This window comes from Somniosus microcephalus, chromosome 9 (assembly GCF_052327205.1).
Source record: "Somniosus microcephalus isolate GS21.2 chromosome 9, FLI_Smic_1.0, whole genome shotgun sequence".
Lineage (NCBI taxonomy): Eukaryota > Metazoa > Chordata > Chondrichthyes > Squaliformes > Somniosidae > Somniosus > Somniosus microcephalus.
The window spans coordinates 203967459-203991076 of NC_140995.1; the positions used below are offsets into that span (position 1 = coordinate 203967459).

The 23618-nt window shown below is 47.3% G+C and overlaps 1 protein-coding gene across 1 annotated transcript in view; it reads left to right on the top strand.

Moving 5' to 3' along the window:
• The window catches only part of ccdc162 (coiled-coil domain containing 162), a 203289-nt gene that overhangs the window by 87804 nt on the left and 91867 nt on the right, over positions 1-23618 (top strand). Inside the window, exons 14-17 of the mRNA XM_085997788.1 lie at positions 6147-6284; positions 7874-8025; positions 12558-12669; positions 23437-23486. Coding sequence (XP_085853914.1) covers positions 6147-6284; positions 7874-8025; positions 12558-12669; positions 23437-23486 — 452 coding nt within the window. The remainder of the gene's footprint in view (positions 1-6146; positions 6285-7873; positions 8026-12557; positions 12670-23436; positions 23487-23618) is intronic.

Here is a 23618-nt window from a genome sequence, read left to right on the forward strand (position 1 = left end):
ACTTTCCGTCCGGCTCCTTTCCCCCTCGACCGTGGTCGAGTGCACAGCCCTTATCCTCCGGATATTCTTTACACTTTCCCTTACTCACAGTCTCCGTGGCCGCCTTGCTTCCTGCTGATCGGCTCACTCCGCACCGTGGCCGAAGGGACAGTCAGTGCCTGTTGCTGAAGGAAGCTTTTGTTGCTAAAGTCTTCCTCCTTTCTATTGCTGCAGCCTCGTGTTTTCTCCCAGCAGAACGACGAGGGCGGTTGCCTCTCTTCGACGCTCTTTAGTTGCTTTGGTAGTCTTGCCGCAGGGTACGATCGGACTCGTCGCCACTGTAAAGTCTGTGGTTTGTGCAGTTAATAACGACACAGACTTCAGGAGTAACAAACAAACAGGACTTTACTATTCGAAGGTCAGGGCGAATCTGCCCTATAAATCATGCCACAGCACTTATATACCGGTGTGGTCACCGTCGGTATTACCGTATACAGAAGCCAAACAAGTAGTGCCACACCTAAAATAGTTCTCTTAAAGGTGAACGGTTACATACAATAGTCTCTTAAAGGTAGACGGTTACATATACTACACCCTCCAACTCCCAGCTGCAATCAGGCAACCAGTAACACCTGGCTCACTCCTAGCCCCTCCCACCTAGAGAGTACTACCCACTGAGCCACAGCTGACACCTGGATGGACCTTGTTCTTTTTTGCCTAGCAATTTCTATGTTGTATGTGGCGACCCCCAATCATGGTCTCCGACTCCCTGCTTTCATCAGCTCATCATATCGCACCTTAAGCACTTGGAGTTCTGTCCCTCCCACCCCCCCCACACACACCCAGTATCTGCATTTATTTTCACGATGTATGAAATGTGACATCTTGGTTTCAAGGGCAAGGTAGATAGGCAGGTGTTAACCCTCACAAACAGCAGAATGGCTAGTCTCTTACAAGTAAGCAGGAAATCACGAGATCAGTGCAATTCCTTAGAACGTTGCTTTTGATTGTTGGAAAATGCCTGGCAGCCATCAGCTCCAGTGAGGGGCCATATATTTCCTGTATCTTGCAAGGTCGTTTCAGCACTGCAGAGGACAAGCAGAGGGCACAGTTACCGTAACATTTTAACATTGACAATGTTGGAGCTCAGCTAAAGGAGGTGGCTGCCTGGCAGTAATCTTCATCCTTGTCAACCACACCTTCCCCTCTTGTCCTGCTCATCCACTGAAAGCTGCAACTTATAGACAGTGTGCTGATGCTGTTCTGTGATATTACGGAGCAAACAGCACACCGTCACAATTCTAGACACCTTCTCTGGGTGCCCTGCAAGGCTCTTGCTGACTGATCCAGGCATCAGAACCATTGTTTCAAATCACCAAAGTGTTGTTCAGTGAACATCCTGGTTTTGGCTTTGGCCTCATTGTAACACTTCTCAGCCCTATTGTTAGCATGCCAACTACTGTCATCAACCAAGGTCAGAGAGGATAACTGGAATCTCTCAGAAGCCACCTATCCTGTCTGCTATCTCTCTGTAAGAGATTTTGAATGTTGGACTGTCGCAGGATACAAGAGTCATGGCATTATGCTGGAGGATACTCAACTTGACATCACACACTCTCTGCACATTGACTGAATAATATCCCTTTCTATTGTTGTATGGCATAATTTGGCTTGAAAAAGTCTAAGTGGCCACATGTGTGCAATTAGTGACGCCCGGCACCCTTGGGAAACTGTCAATATCAAATGAGCCTTGCTGACTGGATCTTTATGCGGCTCAGTGCACATAATTGGGCGCGTGCTTTATTAGAGCCTTAATGACATTTTGGACACATTGATGCATAGAGGGATGGCTGACTCCCTTTCAAATTCCCTTGTCAGCTGAAAGGAATATACGACACAGAAAGAAGCCATTTGGCCCATCGTGCCTGTACCAGCTCTTTGAAAGAGATATCCAATTAGTCCCAATCCCCTGCTATTTCCTCATAGCTCTGCAGATTTTTCCTTTTCAAGTATATATCCAATTCCCTTTTAAAAGTTACTATTGAATCTGCTTCCACCACCCTTTCAACGGTGCATTCCAGATCATAGCAACTTGCTGTATAAAAGAAATTCTCCTCATCTCCCTCCCCCCTGGTTCTTTTGCCAGTTACCTTAAATCTGTGTCCTCTGGTTACTGACCCTCCCACCAGTGGAAACAATTTATCTTTATTTATTCTGTCAAAACCCCATGTAATTTTGAACAACTCTATTAAATCTTCCTTTAACCTTCCCTTCCCGACAGAGAACAATCCCAGCTTCTTTAGCCTCTCCACATAACTGAAGTCCCTCATCTCTGGTACCATTCTGGTAAATCTCCTCTGCACCTTTCCCAAGGCATAAAAATTCAGGGCTTGGGTACTGAATGATGCCATGGATTAGACACTGACTTTTCACCACCATGGACCTGGTTCAAATCCAGCCCAGGCTGGGGTAAAGGTCTTATTTGTCTGCTGGCCCTAAGGATCCTATTTGAAGTGAATTTTGGCCGTAAGAATCCAGTTCCTTGTGAGAACAATCCCATCGAACAAAATTGTTCCTAATTCAGCACAAATTTGCTACCAGCTCGGCTAAGTGGTAAGCACTCTTACTTCTGAGTCAGAAGGCTGTGGGTTGATTTCCCATGCCAGGACTTGAACACATAATCTAAGGTGATCTTTCAGTGCGGTACTGAAGGAGTGCTGCATTGCCAGAGGTGCAGCCTTTCAGATGAGATGTTAAGCCGAGAGCCCGTCTGTCTGTACAGGTGGATGTAAAAGATTCCATAGACAGACATGCATTTATATAGCGCCTTTCACGACCACCGGGCATCTCAAAGCGCTTTACAGCCAATGAAGTACTTTTGAAGTGTAATCACTGTTGTAATGTGGGAAACGTGGCAGCCAATTTGTACACAGCAAGCTCCCACAAACAGCAATGTGATAATGACCAGATAATCTGTTTTTGTTATGTTAATTGAGGGATAAATATTGGTAGGACACCGGGAATAACTCCCCTGCTCTTCTTCAAAATAGTGCCATGGGATCTTTTACATCAGAGGCAGGCTCAGTTTAAAAAAAAGACTGCATCTCCGACAGTGCAGCACTCCCTCAGTACTGCACTGGAGCGTCAGCCTAGATTTTTGTGCTCAAGTCTCATGGAGTGAGACTTAAACCCATAACCTTCTTACTTTGAGGCGAAAGTGCTACCCACTGAGCCACAGCTATTTGAAGAAGACCAGGTGAGTTCTCTTGCATCACCTGCAAACTTGGATTTACACCTCTATATTCCTTTATCCAAGTCGTGAATGTAAATGGTGAAAAGCTGAGGCCCCGGTCTGGGGAACATCAATTGACACATCCTGAAAATCAGGGAACCTTCCCTATATCCTTGCTCTCTGTCTCCTACATCCCAAACTATTACCAACCCATGTCACATTGGTTACCTCGAATTCCAGGCGCTTTCATTTTTGATCATCTCTATAGGTATACCTGTTCAGGTACCGTACATGTGTGTTCGCAATGGTACGGACGTGAATCATAGAATGGTTACTGCACGGAAGAAGGCCGTTCGGCCCGTTGAGCCTGTGCCGGCTCTCTGCAAGAGCACTTCAGTTAATTCTACTCCCCCGCCCTTTCCCCGTAGCCCTGCAGTTTTTTTTCTTTCAGGTACTTACCCAGCTCCCTTTTGAAAGCCACGATTGAGTCTGCCACCACCACCCTTTCAGGCAGTGAATTCCAGATCTTAACCACTCGCTGCGTAAAAAAGTTTTTCCTCGTGTCACCTTTGGTTCTTCTGACAATCACCTTCAATTTGGGTCCTCTGGTTCTCGACCCTTGTGCCAATGGGAACAGTTTCTCTCTATCTACTCTGTCCAGACTCCTCATGATTTTGAGCACCTCTATCCAGGCAGGTTCACATCTTGCATGCTGCACACATCACTCTAGACTCTGATCCTGTCATACTTATTTATATATTTAACCTAATAGAAATAATTTTTAAGTTATTGGTTTTTTGAATTACTTCTATTTACTCACCCTATTATTTTTTACTTAATATGTTTTGAAAGTCTGTTTCTGTCCTACCACCAGAAGCTATTCTATAGTAAAACGTATTGAGGGAATTTTAACCCTTTCAAAGTGACAGGAAAGGAGTGGGGTTACAGCTGAAATGAAGTGGTTCCATTTCCTACTCCGTTCCTGCGATATCGCATTTTAATGCCCCTGCTGCCCCAACCCCGCCCCCGCAAAACATCGCAACACCCCCCCCCCCCGCCCCCAGATTATCTTGGTGCCAGCTGGCCACCTCTGGATCTTCGCCCAGCATCCCTCCCCCCCACCCCCACCCCGCCGCCCCCTCCCCCCGCCAGCCAGCTGCTGCTTTACGCCCGAAACAGTGGCATTAAAATAAAGCCCGGCAGTTAAAATGTGCCAAGCTTCTGGCAAAGACAACCGCGTGGGATTGCTGTCCGTTCCTGCTGGGAATTAAAATCGTCCCATTATAAATGAGAGTTTAGATGAATAATTAATTTTTTTAAATACTATTCCGTTGCCCAGGGCTAACCATCCACTCATGTGGATGGGCACGAAAATGAAAGATAAAGTCAGGGCTGTGGTCACTTTAAGAACCACTCGCCTTATGGTGGATTGCTCACCCCCACGCCCCCTACTTCCACTCACCCCCATCATCTCTCTGGTTACACCGGAAGCGTTGCGTGCGCTACTGTGCAGTTCTCTCCAAGTAGTCGCTCTTGAATCAGTAGATCTGTTTGTTGGTGCCAGGAGCTGTTCCCTTTCAGCCTATGCACTGGCAATACTGGCAATGCTCCTCGTCTTTAATCTGTGCGGCATTTACCGCACTCCTGTTATTTTTGCTGCAGTTCTGTGGCAAGGGCAAATAGCTGGAGTATTTAAGTGGAATTCGGCAGAGGGGTGATGCTGGTGAAATCAATCGTGCAACAAACAGGCCATAACAGGTTTTAAATTGGCAGAAAATAACATTCGGCCGGAGATTGTAACTCCAAAGTGGAACCGATGCAGAAATTGTGCTTAGGCCTGAGGTGGCAATTGGCATTGCCCCTTCAATCTTTGCTCTGTGCTGGTTTAGTGCCTATGGCAGTGGGCACTCGGCCAAAAACCCAGCAGAGAAATGATCCTCGATCTCAGCTGTGGTGCTGGTGGGGAGAGGATGCCACTGTAATGAGTGAAACAATAAGCCAGGGTTCCCACTCCCGATCTCCATCCATTGACCCCTGCTGGAGAAGTGTGCATGTTTTGGATGCTGAGTAAGGACATGTGATGTCTCGCAATCGCCGAATAACTTGCCAGCTCTCACCGTCTAAGCTAAAGCTTGATTAACTGCAAGATGCCATGTTCAAAGGCGAACTGCTCCCAGAAATACCTTGTGCGATTGAATGCAGAGCTGCCGCTCAGACGCATCTGGTATTGTTGAAAAAGGTTTTTTTTTTTTTTGGCCTTTTGAATGAAATAAAAAGATGGCTTTGCTGCTTCTGTACTTGTTGCAAAATCCTGTCGGTCCTTTACACAGCGATGGAGGCTGTGTTCAGTAGTGGGCCATCTTCCTCCCTCCCCCCTCCCCCCTCCTCCCGCCCCCCCCCCCCGCCCCTTCCTTTTTTGTGATATGGCTTATTTAGAGGCATACAAAAGGAAACAACCACAAATTCCCCCTCGGTGGCTGTTAAAGAAATCTGCCTGGCCCGCTCCTGGGCCACAGACACCTGTTTCCCTACCGCAGAGTAAGAATGCCCCTTCGCCCGCCTGTGTGGAACATCTATTGAGGGCAGGATCAGCTCGGTTGTGATGCCCGGCGCAGTCTGATTGCCCGCAGGCACTCACTGGCGAGGCTCACGTGAGGAATGGCTATTTCAGCAAGGCCCTGGATCGTGACATGCCCATGGAACTGTACAGCCATGAGGGAGTCAGCAACTTTAGGAGAGGAAGGGAGAGGACAGAAGATGGGGGGGGGGAGGGGTTCATTGATTTCCCCAGCACAGCACTCAACTGACTCACCCATCTCGTGCTCACCATTTAAGAACTTTCAAAAATAAGTTTCCCTTTTAAATTAAAAAAAAAATGTTTTACAAACATTACAGATTTGTAGGCGCCGTAATATTTCTATTGCCTTCCTTATAGCTGATGGCTAGGCGAGGAGTGGATAACGTGCAGGTAGCCTTGGCTTGTCAAACCGTGCAGAAAAATTCTCTGATTGCAGCTGTGCAACAGGCTCTGTTCTGTCCCATGGAGAAAGCTGCCCATTCCATGGATTCCAAGGTACGAGAAACTCTTTTTATAGTTCTATCTTTCCCCTTCATTGTTGGAACCATGCTCCTTATTTTCTGTTCTTTCACTCGAGCCATTTGGCAAAAAGAACGGCAGTGCTCCCCCATGATCAGTACTAAACTCTCGTCCCACTGGCTTCAGGCTGCCAAGAATTCAAATGCACACGGCAGGCAAGTATTTCCTCAACTCGTGCAAAAACCTTCTGTACTCCACGCAGTTTATTTCCACTGAATAAGAACATGAGAATTAGGAGCAGGAGTAGGCGATTCAGCCCTTCGAGCCTGCTCCGCCATTCAATAAGATCATGGCTGATCTTTCACCTCAACTCCACTTTCCTGCACTATCCCCATATCCCTTGATTCCCTTAATGTCCAAAAATCTATCGATCTCTGTCTTGAATATACTCAACGACTGAGCCTCCACAACCCTCTGGGGTAGAGAATTCCAAAGATTCACCACCCTCTGAGTGAAGGAATTTCTCCTCATCTCAGTCCTAAATGGCCGACTCCTTTTACTGAGACTGTGAACCCTGGTTCTAGACTCCCCAGCCAGGGGAAGTCGGAAGCAACGGCTTGCTACTAGAAAAAGATATGACTTGATCACATTTCAGTCAGTATTTGTTTTGTGCCTGTTGTATCTATGGTTCCCCGCCAGTACATTTAAGACAAAGCGCTGTAAACCCCTTGGCAAATCTCCTTTTCCTGAATCAGTTGAACCTTGCTTGGTTCCCAGTAGATTTCAGTTAAGCGGTGCGAAGGTGGACTGTGTCAAACAAAGTGGAGGAGAAGCATCCGAGAAGGCACCGAACACCTCGAGTCTCTTTGCCAGGAGCAAGCGGAAGCCAAGCGCAGGCAGCGGAAGGAGCACACATCAACCCAAGCACCCCACCCACCCGCCCCTTCAACCACCATCTGCCCCACCTGTGACAGAGACTGTAGGTCCCGCATTGGACTCATCAGTCACCTGAAAACTCATTCTTAATGTGGAAGCAAGTCATCCTCGATTTTGAGGGACTGCCTAAGAAGAAGTACTGTGTCACAGACGTTATTTACATCTCATCGTTCCACCTTTCAATAGAGGGATTCCCAGTCTCAGTCATGCCGTGGGGTGGGAGGGGGACGGGGGTAAGTACTGAGCAGAGTTTTGTTGCCTCCACAGACAGGGAGGAGGGAAATTCAAATGGTCATCTAGAGCCACCCACATAAACTTCCAACAAATGTGCTTACTTACAGGTCGAGGCCAGAGAGCAGGCTGCTTGTCTCCCCCTCGTACTTAGGCCAGGGAAATATATACAAGCAAACTACTGCAGATGTTGGAAATCTGAAATAAAAACAGAGAATGATGGAAACACTCAGCAGGTCAGGCAGCATCTGTGGAGAGAGAAACCGAGTTAATGCTTCAGGCTGATGACCGTTGAAGATTAACTCTGTTTTTCTCTCTCCACAGATGCTGCTGACCTGCTGAGTATTTCCAACATTTTCTGTTTTTAATTCAGGGAAATATAGTCATCTTTTGAAGTTACATTTAGGCTTATCACGTGTTTGACACTGATGCTGATTCTCGTTTAATCCATTCTTAAGGATGGAATGTCAAGTTACAGGAGTCAGGACAACTTAATGGGTACAAGTCATTCTAGTACTGCCAGGGAGTCGGAAAGCCAACAGCTCGCCATCTCACTAGGAATTGCCCGCTCCCTCGGAAGCCGGAAGCAACGGCTTGCTGCCATAAAAAGGTATGGCTTGGTCACATTTCAGTCAGTATTTGTTTATTGGTGCATAGAAGTAAAGGTGCAGTCACTGCAGCAAAGAAATAAATGTGGAGAGCAATGGATCTGTGAAATCCCCCAAGGAAGGGTGGCAGTGATTGGCGCAGTCCTGCTGAAAGGCCAGCTGTACAGACCATCGCTGTGCATTCAGCAGAGAGCCTAGGTGGGTTTTTCCTCCTCTGGTAAGAAGTCGGCATGTCAAGCCTACCCAGCTTGAATTTTCCACGGTCAGGCTAATTTGAGTATTTTTGGGAGGAGCACTGCCTGCACCAGGGGGAACCTGCCTGAGGGGGAAGGGAGGGGGAAATGACTGCTGAAGAGCCTGGGCCCCTGCACCAGAGGAGAGGGGCTGACTGCCTGCAGAGCAGCTGAAGAGGAGCCCGAATCTTTTGAACATTTTTTAATGTTATGGGGTCCCAAGGGGGGAGGGGTTGCAGAGGTTTTTTTAAACATTTCGGTGGCCTCCCACCCACCATGGTATTGTTGGATGACACTAAGCGCTGGGTCCCTTTCATCATTGTTATGGGCGGTAATGACGGGAAATACGATGCCACCCCGTCATTACCATCCACTTTGAACCTATCCGCCCATAATTGGGCAGTCATATTGAATAGTCACGGTCACTTCCAGCGGAAAATCCAGAAGGCGTGGTGACCAGTTGGTAGCCAGCGGGACAAATCCCTACCCAATGTATCTGCCTGAAATCGAGCAGAATGGGAATGGAAGATCCTGCCTCCTGACTTTACCTTTCGTCAAGATACGGACTGTATGCTTAGTAGCAGTCTTCATTGCACATTAGAGATCTTTTTATACATTAGTCGAGCTTCCGATCACATATCCGTAGCATCATTAAGACCGCCTATTTCCACTTCTGTAACATCGCCAGTCTCCGCCTTTGCCTCAGCTCATCTGCTGCTGAAACCCGCATCCATGCTTTGTTACCTCTAGACTTGACTATTCCAATGCTCTCCTGGCTGGCCTCCCACATTCTACTCTACGTAAACTTGAGGTCATCCAAAACTCGACTGCCCGTGTCCTAACTCGCACCAAGTCCAGTTCGCCCCTCTCCCCTGTGCTCGCTAACCTACATTGGCTCCCGGTTAAGCAACACCTCAATTTCAAAATTCTCATCCTTGTTTTCAGATCCCTCCATGGCCTCGCCCCACAACTCCCTGAAATATCTGCGCTCCTCTAATTCTGTCCTCTTGAGCATCCCTGATTATAATCGCTCAACCATTGGTGGCCGTGCCTTCAGCTGCCTAGGCCCTAAACTCTGGAATTCCCTGGCTAAACCTTACTGCCTTGCTACCTCTCTTTCCTCCTTTAAGACGCTCCTTAAAACCTACCTCTTTGACCAAGCTTTTGGTCACCTGCCCTAATTTCTCCTTACGTTGCTCGGTGTCAAATATTTTGTCTTAAAATACTCCTGTGCAGCGCCTTGGGAAGTTTTACTACGTTAAAGGCGATATATAAATACAAGTTGTTGTTGTTGTTGAGATCCTCATTGTACATTTCTACTCCAGGACTTGAGCACTTACACTAGACTGACATTTCAGTGCACTACAGAGGGAATGCTTTATTGTTGGAGTTGCTGCCTTTCTGACAAGACATTAAATGGAAGCCCTGCTTCTTCAGGTGTTCGTAAATGCTCTTAAATGATCCCATGGCACTATTTGAAAGGGAGCGGGCTGAGAGTTATCTCAATATCCTGGCCAATATTACTCCCTCACCAACACCACCAAAAACGCATTTTCTGTCCATTCATCTCACTTGCTGGGGGTTTGCTGTGTGCAAAATTGACGCCGACATTTTCCTGCATAACAACAACACTGCATTTCAAAAAATAAAAGAATTCACTGGATGTGAAATGCTTTGGGATGTACCGGCACATTAGTAGAGATGGTTACTGTACAGTAGTAGAGGTTAGTGTACATCCTCACAGTACATCAGTAGCTTTTCTACAGTGTTGGTTTAAATTGTGATCTTTAAAATGAAACATTGCCTGTTTTTGGAAAACTGCATTTTTTAATACAATAAAACATAAACATTATCCATGTGAAAACCACGATTTATTTAGTAGTTATTTTACCTTTGATGATGCCTGTTTTAAAATGGAACTTTGGTGCAATTGCCTGAGAACTCATTTGAACAGTCCTTTATTGTTACCAGTCTTGCAACTTGGAGAAGAGTTTGGATGAAATGACAAACTTTTAAAATGTTACTACTGTACTAGCTTACAAGCCTGTAGAGGTTTAGGTTCTCTTTAAACGCCAAGCAAATTGTGTGTAAAATCAATCTTACAAGCTTTTTGTTAGAGGAAAGATCTGAAATTCTCAGGCAGCATCAGTGTATATAAATAGAAAGTGACTTCTAGCAGCAGTCTGTCTGGTGCTTAGTTTGCCATTTTGTAATGGGAAATAAATAACGTCAAAGCTGTTTATAACATTCGAAGCCAACAATGACAATCTTTTGACTCCAGTTGTTTACATTGATGTTGGGCATGACCTTTGGAGGCCAAACACATGTACTATATTGCTACGTACACCAATAAATCCAGTCTGTATGTGTGTGTGTGTGTGTATGAGTGAGATAGAGAGAGGGAGAAAATGATAAAACATTTAAAAAGAAATGCGTAAGTAAACCTATCTTGTACCAAAGAAACAATAAAGTTGTAATGACAGAAAGATAAATGAGCAGACTTTCATGGCTCCTGCATCGCCCACCCCGGCACTGGACAATGTCCAGGCTTTGGGTGCGCTGCTGTTTCCTGTTTCAGCTCATTAACTTGGTCTGGGTGCAATCCCGGTGCAGCCCGCCCTCTTTGTTACCCTTCCCCAGCCTGGCAGGCAGTACTTAGCGCCAGCAGAAATGGGAGGAAATTTGGAGATCGGCAGCTTGAAAGCCACAGTTGCTTCTCGATATCTGGCAGGGGAAAAGGGATGGAGAGAATTAAAATGAGACATTCCCTTCCGGTCTTCGACCTTTCTCTGGCAGACCCAGGATCCTGGCCATAGTGTCTTGTTTCACTGACAAGCAACTGTTATCCCAGGATATAAGGCGTTAGGCCGGGAACAGCTCTTCCAACCTCATTAGCATACCTATGATGGGTCAGCATCTACTGGTACTGGAGCCAAAAACCCTGGAGTTATTCAAGAGGCAGTTAGAGGGAGTATAGGTTTCTACAAAAGGATGAGGTGATGGGCAAAATGGCCTCTGTTACCTGTATTTATCTGCGTGATCTTTTTGAAATTATGGCTCGTTGCTCAGATTTTAGTTGTCGCAGACATTGGTCCTTTGGCTTCTCTGACTATTTCTAGGCTAGATAACAAAATTAGTTACACAAAACTAGAAAGGTGATTCTGTAATCTGGTGCCCGAGCAAGGAGCCTCACTCGCTGGGCGTGCAGGATCGCAGAATCATCCCTTAGACGACAACACATTATCCATCTGTAAACAAGCTTCAGCATGATTTACCTCGCGTTTCTAACCAGATTCAAACTAACTGACAGCAAAGCAACTGCAACAATATCGATTTAGAATTGAAAATAGGAGCAGGGAGGAGGAGTAGTAACAGTTTGTGGGTCAAAGTTGATCTGGGGCAGAACTTACTGTAGAATAGAAAATTTGTCTGGAGTACAGAATTGAACTATTGCCATTTTTAAAAATTTATTCGTTTCTAGGGTGTGGGTGTCGCAGGCAAGGCCAGCATTTATTGCCCATCCCTAATTGCCCTTGAGCAGGCGGTGGTGAGCCACCGCCTTGAACCGCTGCAGTCCATGTGGTGAAGGTACTCCCACAATGCTGACTTTGTTGCGGCAGTTTGTTACAACTGAGGGACTTGCTCGGCCATTTCAGAGTTAACCACATTGCTGTGGGCCTGGAGTCACATATAGGCCAGACTGGGTAAGGATGGCAGATTTCCTTTCCTAAAGGACATTAGTGAACCAGATGGGTTTTTGCCACAATCCAGTAGTTTCATGGTCACCATTACTGATACTAGCTTTTTAATGCCAGATTTTTTTTTAATTAACTGAATTTAAATTCCCCAGCTGCTGTGCTGGGATTTGAATTCATGTCTCCAGATTATTACTCCAGGCCTCTGGATTATTAGTCCAGTAGCATAACCACTATGCTACCGTCCCCCCATTGCCACAGAATTGATCCAATTTTTTTGCAGTGTGGCAGCCTTGCATCTAGCATGTTTTCTGGACCTAAGATGGATGATGGCAACTTGTTCTACTGATGACTTTTTAATTGAGTGTTGACTGATGAGAAGTAACAGGTTTACACCTGATGAGTTGGACAAGTTAACTGGGAACTTTAAGCGACCCGTCTCTTTCCCACTATGCTTTCCTTTTTTTTGGACTTATTTCCTTCCCCTTTTATTAATTCTGAACGGAAAAGTGCATGAACAAATGACCAGTGTCTTATTGTGTACACTTTGTTATAGAGATGTGATGATTTTCCCAGGGGTTCACCTTTGAGGTTTTGCCTTTGCAGGCCCCCGGAGGCATTCGTCTCAATCCAGCTGGAGAAACTAGGCCCCCGTGACATGATGCTGAATCAGTTCATCAGTAAGAAGAGCACCGCGGGGGTAATCATGAAAAACCCTGTGAGTATTGTCATTTACTGTAAAGGCTGCAGGCCTGAGGAGGAGTGAGGGGCCGAAAGCAGGAGACGGGAGTAAAAGTTGCTGTGTCCCCATTTAACCTTGTGCTAATGAACTGTACGCACTATCCAGGATTTAATGAGGTGGAGTCGTAGAGAGCAACAGATGGCTAGCTGTGAAGCATTAATATTTAGGTATTCCCAAGGTGGTTCCGGGCTTCCATTTGCCTCAGTGGTAAAGCTACTTATGAAGATACAAGCCACAAACCAACAAGGGGCCTGCGTCTGTCTAGCCATCTGTTGTTTTGTGCAATGTGTGTAGGTTGCTTTTTGACTGTAGTTCAGTTTGTGAAAACTTTCCCTAGGATCTCAGCACAGCAAGCTAGAACCATAAGAGCTTTAGGGGGAAAAATTCGGTTGCTTTGCGCCTCCCGTTAGCGCCCAAAGAGGGCGCTAATGGGGCGCAAATCAACTAGCGCCCGGGCGTGGCGATGTTTGCGCCGATCGTGAAATTGACCAGACATTTGGCGGCGGCGCTAAACACTACCGCCACGATCTCCTGTGCCCGCAGATCGTGATGTCAGTCGAGCGTGCAATGCCCTGGTAGTGCCCCAGACCGGATATTGAGTGGTGCCCCCTGCCTTACCACCTGCGGTAAGCAATGACGGGTTGAGGGAAGAGTTTTGCAGTCGGGAAGGCACTGGGGGAGCGCTATTTAAAGGCGACTGCTTCCTGCCTTTTTTGTCAGCAACATTTTTGCACCACGCATCCTGAGAGAGAGAGAGACTTCTGGAGATATTCAACGCTGTGTGAAGGAGTTTTGGGTACTGAGCAGCATTTTGCAGGTTAATTTTGATTTGACCTTCCTTGCATCGATTTAGAAGAGACTATGGGGGCTGCACTCTGAGCTCTTTCCCTGGGCCTCTCTATTGTTCTTTCCAGCAGATTTGATGTACAGGCCTCTCCAGGCCAAGATTCAAGGCTGCAATGAGCAGGGTTTGGATGGAGAGCAAGATCGACCCTCCCCTTTAAGAACTGGCTGGCGCCAGTGTGTCTGTGTTCCATTGCTGACTGACATCACATGAGCTTTGCCAGCGCTCTGAGGTAGCGCCTCGCTCCTCGGCGTTAGCGCCTTAAGAGAGGTGTGTAGCCCCTGATTTAGCGCTCCAATCACCTCCTAGGGCGAAAGAAGCCAAGTTTGCAGTCGGGGGCGATAATCAGCGCCAGGCGCTAAACATTGTGCCTGGCCGATAATTGTGCCCCAAACGGGGCGATACCGAATTTCTGCCCCTTACAGTGCAGAAGAAAGCCATTTGCCCTATCATGTCTGTGCTGACTTTGTTGCTAGAGCAATCCAAAACTAATCCCACTGCTTCACTCTCCCATAGCCTTGTATCTTCACTCTCTTTCCCATAGCCTTGTACAGGAAACTCTTTGGTATCCGGCACCGACGGGACCGGGATGGTGCTGATTGATTAAAAATTCCGGATGACGGATAGGGTTATCTACCAAGGCTATTTTTAACAAACAAAAATAAAAAAATCAAGAAATGTGCAGTATATAGTAATTGGCGGATCAGAAGAGACTACCGGCAGCGCGGGAGAGTCAGACTCCTGTTATTGAGGTGTTCGGACTTCCAATAGCGCCAAGAAGCCGAGTAGTGGCAGTTTGGAGAACTACCCCCACTGACTAACTCGGCCACCATGGGAGACTCAGACTCGGACTCGGCAACATTTCCGGTTATTGAGCTGTTGTTTTCGGAGTATGAATTTTGCCGGTTAATAAAGAATTCCGGATATTTAGGTGCTGTTTAAACGAGAGTTTCCTGTATCTTCCTTTGCTTCAAATATTTATCTCATTTCCCTTAAAAGTTTCAGTGGTCTCTGCCTCAACCACTCCCTGTTGCAAAACGTTCCATGCTTCAACAACCCTATGTGTGTGCTAAAACAAAACCAGTTCTCCCAACTTCTCTCCTCACTCTCTTCATGATAATTTTAAATTGATTACCTCATGTCACTGACTCTCCCAGCAGGGGAAATGGTGTTTCCCTACTTACTCTATCAAAACTTCTTTATAATTTTAAAAGGATCTATTAAATCTCCTCTTAGCTTTTAAATGTGAGTGATTGGGTTTGACCACCTTTTTTTAATTATATGTTCCTGGGATGTGGGCGTCGCTGGCAAGGCTAGCCTTTATTACCCATCCCTAATTGCCCTTGAGAAGGTGGTGGTGAGCCTCTTTCTTGAACCGCTGCAGTCCATGTGGTGAAGGTACTCCCACAGTGCTGTTAGGGTGGGAGTTCCAGGATTTTGACCCAGCGACGATGAAGGAACGGCGATATACTTCCAAGTCAGGATGGTGTGTGACTTGGAGGAGAACTTGGAGGTGGTGGTGTTCCCATGTGCCTGCTGCCCTTGTCCTTCTAGGTGGAAGAGGTCGTGGGTTTGGAAGGTGCTGCCGAAGAAGCCTTGGCGAGTTGCTGCAGTGCATCTTGTAGATGGTACACACTGCAGCCACGGTATGCCGGTGGTGGAGGGAGTGAATGTTTAAGGTGGTGGATGGGGTGCCAATCAAGCGGGCTGTTTTGTCTGGGATGGTGTCAAGCTTCTTGAGTGTTGTTGGAGCTGCACTCATCCAGGCAAGTGGAGAGTATTCCATCACACTCCTGACTTGTGCCTTGTAGATTATGGAAAGGCTTTGGGGAGTCAGGAGGTGAGACACTTGCTCCTTGATGCCACAGTCTGTCAAATGCTACCTTGATGTCAAGGGCAGTCACTCTAAACTCACCTCTAGAATTCAGCTCTTTTGTCCATATTTGGACCAAGACTGTAATGAGGTCTGGAGCCGAGTGGTCCTGGCGGAACCCAAACTGAGCTTTAGTGAGCAGGTTATTGGTGAGTAAGTGCCACTTGATGGCACTGTTGATGAAACCTTCCATCAGTTTGCTGATGATTGAGAGTAGACTGATGGAGCGGTAATTGGCCGGATTAGATTTGTCCTGTTTTTTGTGGACAGGACATACCTGGGCAATTTTCCACTTTGTCGGGTAGATGCCAGTGTTGTAGCTGTACTGGAACAGCTTGGCTAGAGGCGCGGCTAGTTCTGGAACACAAGTCTTCAGCACGACAGCTGGGATATTTTCAGGGCCCATAGACTTTGCTGTATCCAGTGTGCTCAGCCATTTCTTGATATCACGTGGAGTGAATTGAATTGACTGAAGACTGGCTTCTGTGGTGGTGGGGACCTCGGGAGGAGGCCGATATGGATCATCCACTCAGCACTTCTGGCTGAAGATGTTTGCAAACGCATTAGCCTTGTCTTTTGCACTTGCATGCTGGGCTCCGCCGTCATTGAGGATGGGGATATTCATGGAGCCTCCTCCTCCCATCAGTTGTTTAGTGGTCCACCATCGTTCATGACTGGATGTGGCAGAACTGCAGAGCTTTGATCTGATCCGTTGATTGTGGGATCATTTCGCTCTGTCTATAGCATGCTGCTTCCATTGTTTAGCATACATGTAATCCTGTGTTGCAGCTTCCCCAGGTTGGCACCTCATTTTTAGGTACGCCTGGTGCTGCTCCTGGCATGCTCTTCTACACTCCTCATTGAACCAGGGTTGGTCCCCTGGCTTGATGTTACTGGTAGAGTGAGGGATATGCCGGGCCATGAGGTTACAGATTGTGGTGGAATACAATTCTGCTGCTGCTGATGGCCCACAGCGCCTCATGGATGCCCAGTTTTGAGCTGCTAGATCTGTTCTGAATCTATCCCATTTAGCATGGTGGTAGTGCCACACAACACGATGGAGGGTGTCCTCAGTGTGAAGATGGGACTTCATCTCCACAATGACTGTGCGGTGGTCACTGCTACCAATGCTGTCATGGACAGATGCATCTGTGACAGGTAGATTGGTGAGGACGAGGTCAAGTAAGTTTTTCACTCGTGTTGGTTCTCTCACCACTTGTCGCAGGCCCAGACTGGCAGTTATGTCCTTTAGGACTCGCCCAGCTCGGTCAGTAGTGGTGCTACCGAGCCACTCTTGGTGATGGACATTGAAGTCCCCCACCCAGAGTGCATTCTGTGCCCTTGCTACCCTCAGTGCTTCTTCTAAGTGGTGTTCAACATGGAGCACTGATTCATTAGTTGAGGGAGGGCGGTAGGTGGTAATCAGCAGGTTTCCTTGGCCATGTTTGACCTGAAGCCATGAGACTTCATGGGGTCCAGAGTCAATGTTGTGGACTCCCAGGGCCACTCCTTCCCGACTGTATACTGCTGTGCCACCACCTCTGGTGGGTCTGTCCTGCCAGTAGGACAGGACATACCCAGGGATGGTGATGGAAGAGTTTGGGACATTGGCTGAAAGGTATGATTCTGTGAGTATGACTATGACAGGCTGTTGCTTGACTAGTCTGTGGGACAGCTCTCCCAATTCCCAGATGTTGGTGAGGAGGACTTTGCCGGGTCAACTGGGCTGGGTGTGCCGTTGTCGTGTCATGTCTGAAGCCGGTGCCAAGGTCGATGCCGGGTGGTCCGTCCAGTTTTATTCTTATTATTGTTTCTTGTAGCGGTTTGTTACAACTGAGTGGCTTGCTAGGCCATTAATAGGGCAGTTAAGAGTCAACTACATTGCTGTGGGTCTGGAGTCACACATCGGCCAGACCGGGTAAGGACAGTAGATTTCCTTCCCTAAAGGACGTTAGTGAACCAGATGGGTTTTTACGACAATCCGATAGTTTCATGGTCACCATTACTGATACTAGCTTTTTATTCCAGATTTATTTAACTCACTTAATTTAAATTCCACAGCTGCCGTGGTGGGATTTGAACTCACGTCTTTGGTTTATTAGTCCAGGCCTGCTCCATTTCTTCAACTTCCGACCTAAATTAAAGCTGCTGCTATATAAGTGGTGCTATGAGAAACACAGTAGTATCCTTGAGCCTATTGAGGAGGCCACTTTGCTTGTTGGAGCTGAAAGTTGGTGCTACTTTGCCTGCATATCGATTTTTGATGGTGTGGAGTTTCTGTCACTACTTTTATCTAGTCAGCTCTGCAGACTGTTCAGTTTTGGACTGACATGGATTTTGTAATAGGAATCCCTTTATATTCCTATATTTTGAAGATGAGGAAGGTGAGGATATGGAAGAGGCTAGATTGGAAGTACTTAGAGTGAGGCATTGCAGACATAGAGGGCTAGAAATTCATTATAGCCAAGAAATGGGCAGTGTTTAGACTAAAAATGGTCAAGTAGCGCCAGTTGAAAATCGTCTAGGCTGCAAGCGAAATTTGTCCTCACTCCCCATTAAAATGATTACAGTCATAGTCATGATTCTAGTCTGAAAGCTCAAACTCATTGGCGTTACACTGAAAAGATGGACTAATATTGGGTGTAGTCTAAACGCAAGTAATGATTGCCATAGGCTTTTTTCACTACGTAAAGGGGTGGTTTATTGATGCAGCAGCACCTCATTCTCAGCATTGTTGGCTGTGCAGCTGCCTCAACAACCATAAGGAGAAGGACAAGGAGAAGGAGCACTTATTTACAAATCCTGATGGCAGATCTCCGCCCCAGGGATAGAGCCCGGAGATTTTCCGAGGAAGCTTTGGAGGCATTGATTTTAGCGGTGAGAGAAGGCGGGCAGTCCTGTACCCCCCAAACTGGCAGGAGGCCCTTGCCATAAGTCTGCCAGACTATGTGGAGGGAGGTGGCACACCACTTCACCGACAGCACTGTGGTCCACAGGACTCACACAGTGCAGGAAGAAGTTTAACAAGCTTCACACACTTCTCAATGCACCACACCCCCAGCACTCACCCATCAACAATCTCTACCTAGCAACACTCACACCCACATCTCACATCTTGCACACAATGACAGCTATTCAACTTTGGCAGGCACAAGGGTAATTAGTTATTATTATCGTGTGATATGTTTATAGATACATTTATTAAGTGTGTTTGGAATATTTTGTGGTCTCTCTCATTTCACCTTTGTGCCCAGGAGGACACTGTGATACACCATGAGACAGGGATGGTAAGATGGGGATGTGGTGAGCTATGGGGATCTGGGGTTTCATTCATGCGAATCAGAATCTGATGAGCCGGTCACGGACAACCCATCCAGAAGGTCGATTGTCTTGCTGCCTCCGCCATCCCTCCTGTTCTTCCTCCTCCTCGTCCTCCACCTCCTCCTCATCTTCCTCTGCCTCGTCCTCTTCCTCCTGTTCCTCCTCCTCCTCATCCTTCTTCTTCTCATCCTCCTCTGCCTTGTCGCCCTCCTGAGTTAATCACGCAGTCCTGCAGCCCCCATGACTGTGAGGAAGTGTTGTGAGCAGAAGCCTTTAACAAATAATGAGTGACTTCTGCACTTGAATCAACACTTCCTGTCACCAAAAAACTTGAAATAATTAAAGAAAGTTGTTTCAGTTGCAGGAAGTAGCAAACAGCCACTGAAACTGCAGAACCATGTCAGTTGCAGTTGATTGGGGATGGTACCTGACATGAATCAGTCATAATACTGAGCGGCCTATGGGTGGCGCTGTCCAGGGAAAGTATAAATACTCGGGCATGGGCCCAGCTTGCGCAGGACATTCTTAACAGGAACTAGTAAAGGACACAACTAGACCTCCATGTTGTAAAACAGTTGATTAAAGCTTTGTTTAACGCTTAGACCAAGTGCCTAGTAGTTTTCTTACATCAGTACCTTTAAATAACGCTGCTACAGCCTGCTTCCTGCTGGTTGACGCCAGCTCTCCCTGTCATTCTGCACTGCCGTTAAGGTAAGTGGCTATAACGAAGTTAGGAGATCGGACGTCCAATGAGTGTTTCACACTCACTGACATCACAATCTCCATGATGGCGAGGTCCCTGGTGATCGAGTTTACTGGCAGCACTACCGGCAATGCCAATATGGCGTGTGGCGCTGGAACCGGCTTCAGCAACGGCATTTTAGCGCCATCTTGTGGCGCTAACGTGTGGCGCAAACCACATGAATTTCCTCCCCCAGAAGCTCTTACTTGGATCTTTCTGCACAAGTCGAGCTCAGAATGCTGTGCTTCCCTCCATAGGCATATGTCAGCTGATGGCTGAAGACCTGCAGCCCAGGAGAACTGTATTGTCTCATATCAGTCAAAATCACCATTGCCTTGAATTTCTTTGCAACTGGATGCTTCCAGGCAGCATCTCATAAATTTGTTGCTTGAGTCATGCAGCAGCTCATCGTCATATGAAGAAGGTCGCCAATGCTTTCTTCAGGTGGATCATCCAATTCATTTCTTTCTAAATGGAACCAGCTGAACAGAGAATGAGATCTCCAAGTCTACGTCCTGGTGGGGTTCCCACAGCTGCAATGAGCAATTGACAATGCTTGTGCCACTCAAAACCCCAGAGGTGAACCCCCTACAGTTTCATGAACAGGAATGGTGGTTATTGAAGTGTCCAAGGCAGAACCTATTGATGTCAAAATCAGAAGAGCTTGTTCAGCTGTGCGCAAAGTGACATTGCCCCTTGAAGAAGTAACGGCTAAGTGTAAGAAGACGGCGATACTTTGAAAAATCGCGTAAAACTGACACCACCTATAATGACAAAATACAATAGCAAAATACGAGCCTTGCTCAGCCTTTACCACCCTTCTCTTGCAACCTCACTCCAACCTCTCCCGCTCCGACTGCCTCTCCTTGTCTGCACACCTAATACCTGCAGAGCTTCCTCCTCATGTGACCTCAGGGTTTTCAGTCGTGGCATTCCTCCCCCCAGTTGCATTTCTTTGGTGCTGGTTATGCACCAGGTTTTCCTTTACAGGGAGAGGACATTAGGTTAAAGGAATGCAATAGGATCGGGCACTTCTTTTCCCCCATATGAGCGCAGGCATCCTATGATGATAGACCTGCAATTGAATTCTCCCTTTACATCAACTATCCTTTAAGACCAGCAAAACCCCTTGAGGCAGGCAATGTGAGTTCACAGTGGTTATGAGTTAAGGTGGCAGTTGACTGTTTTCAGAGGCTACCCTGACAGCCAGATGATGGCACAGAAGGAGCCTGAAAATTAAGTGGGTGAGTGAAACGTCTATCATTAGTACAGGATGTGTACTGGGAACTGTGCCTTGATTTACCTTGGCAACCCTTATAAGGTCATTGAATCCCTTCTCACACTATATGGTAGTTCTTGGTTCTTAAAATCATAGGGGGCGAAATTCCCCTTGTTCGCGCCTCGAGGCGCAAATGGCTTTTCACCCCCCCCCCCCCGAGGTGATAACCGCGCCTCCCATGAAATTCCGCGGGAGGTTACTGGCGGCACTACCCGGTATCGCCCCGATCTTCTACGCCCGGAGATCATGACGTCATCTCCGGGTGTAGCACCCCAGTAGCTCCTCGGGAGAAAAATTCACACTTGGGCCCCGCAGCAGCGGCAGGCAATGTTAGCGACTGCTGCAGGTGTCGCGAACAGTGAGGCCGGCTGCTCGCGGGGCACAAATTAAAGGCGCGGTGGGCGGGCGGCCAAAAAAGAAAGCCGATTTAAAAAAAAAATTATTTTTTATTTTCGGCCACTGGTCAGCCCGGCATTCCCGCTCCCCGGTGGCCCAGAAATTTGCAATGAAACCTGTAGAGCTCGCAGCGTGGGGCCCTTCCCTTTAATGCAGGGAAGAGACCCTGCAACACGGCACATATATAATTAGAGTCCCTGGAGAAAAGATCGTGGGTTAGCAGCAACGTCACGTAGACGGGCAGAAGTCGTGCTGTGCTGCCAAGTCACCAATCGGAGGAAAATCAAGCTGTATATCTCTGTCACCACAATAGTAGTTATGGAGCTGCACAAAAAAAGTTGAGTAAAGAAATAATGGGGCAGAGGGACAAGTCCTACCCCCATCCCCATCTAACCTCCCTGGCCAGAAAAGCCGAGTGATGCCACAGGGACATCGGGTGATAGTGTACTGATTGAGAAACCTAGGAGAAAGTAGATGTGCCAAGGCCCATAAAGCAGGACACCATTAAGGTTGAAAAGCATAGAAAAACACAGAACATGGTATAGATGATGATACAAGGGACATGATGGCCGAGATTTTCCAGGGTGTTAGCGGGCGGGTCGGGTGGGAAAATGTTTTTTTTTTACAGTGGGTCAGGAACCCGCTGTCAACCCGCCACAACGCATCTTTCCCAATGTCGGATCAGTCAGCGCTGAGCAGACCCAACAGGCAGCGGCGGGCGACCCAATTAAACTCATTAACATCTAGTTGACAGAAGAGTAACTGGCTTTTTTAACTTACCTTTTGACGGGAACCACACCAACCTGAAGCAGGAGTTCAGTGGCCATTGCTCCAGCTGATTACTTGACAGCTGCAAATGTACGGTAAAAGCTCCCACCTGACAGATCATCACTTTCCTCGGCCACAAGCTGTTTCTCAGTCCATTTCCAGCACAAATTCTGCAGATTTTCCACTTTCCACTCTCCATCAACTCTTACCTCACTGGAAGAACTCACTCACCATTCACAGAATGCGTCTGTCACCTCTACTTCACCTGCCATCTACTCCATCAACATGGGTGCCCTTTATACTGTCTTACGTTGGTCCTCAGAATCCGACCACGATCAGCCCCAACACCAGCAGCACCAGGCACACCAGCAGCACCAACAACAACACCAACCTTCTCCGCAATCACCTGATGCTGCACAGGACACAGGGCATCAGCACCCGAGTACATTGCTGGCCGGGAGGCCAAGGATGGCCTCATCATGGCCAGATTTAGTTAACTTTACACTGTACACCCTGGCTGCCACATGGTTGGCACCACCCCACACCAACACCATAAAGCATCCCTACAATATCCAAGCCATTCCTTTCACACTCACCACCATTGCAGGGGGTACCGTTATGTCTCACCATTCACTGCAACTCACTAAGCCACTTCCAAAGGTGCATACAAATCTGTCCAAGAACGGAAAGTGTTGAAAATAAAGGTTTCAATGTTTGACACCACATTAACAGAAACTTTACATGAACATTGGATAAAACACCCAAGTGGCTACCCTTGCGTATTGTGAGTTGGTATGATTGCACTAGGATGAGGGTGAGTGTGAGGGGTGGCTCGTGAGATGGGGAAGTGATAATGTAGATAGCAGAATGAGTGGAGGTGCAAGGTAAGTTGGTGTGAGTAAAGATGTGCAGGAGTAGAGTAGGGAAGGCAGAGTGATGGGGATGTGATGAGTGGCACAGCAGGATGAGGTTGAGTGTGACTTTGTACTAACGTTTCGTGATCTAATGAGATCATTGAAAGCTTTGGCCACTGCACCCAGGTCCTCCTGCCACATCCCTGCTTGTGACATCCTCTGCAATGTGCAACCAGGCTGTGTTGGTCTCCTGGGGAGGTCTCTTCCACCCATCGGAAGGGAAGAGGGACCTCCTTGCATGCTCTGACTCCCTCCAGAAGCATATGGAAGGAGTCATGGGAGATCCTGGGTGCAGCCCTGCACCTCTGTGCAGTGATTGTCAGTTTTTGCAAATGTCAAAATAAAGTTGGCCATGGTCCCTTTAAGGAAATCAGCTGATGACGCATCAAGAATGACGTCACCAGACCCCCTTCCTCTGATTGGGCCAGGAAACGCGCTGGGCGGGTTTAACAAGCCCTATCAACGGAAATTCATTTTCCAGAGCGGGATGGAGCCAGCAGCGGGGCCACGACCCGCCACCGACCCCAGCCGCACCAGACACGCCGAGGTAAGAAAAATCTCAGCCGATATGTCTGTCATTTAAATAAAAGTTGCTTGTTATTACAGGAGGAAGTGGAGAAAATCAAAAGAGAGTTAATTCTTGACTACTGCCACAAGTAAGCTTACCTCCTTTAAATGTGTTTACTGTAGCAAGTACACTAATCTTCCTGATCTTTTGTGGTTCGTTAGCTGTGTTAAGATAAAGCTTTTTATTATTTTGGAAGAATGCATGTTTCCAGTCCTTATTT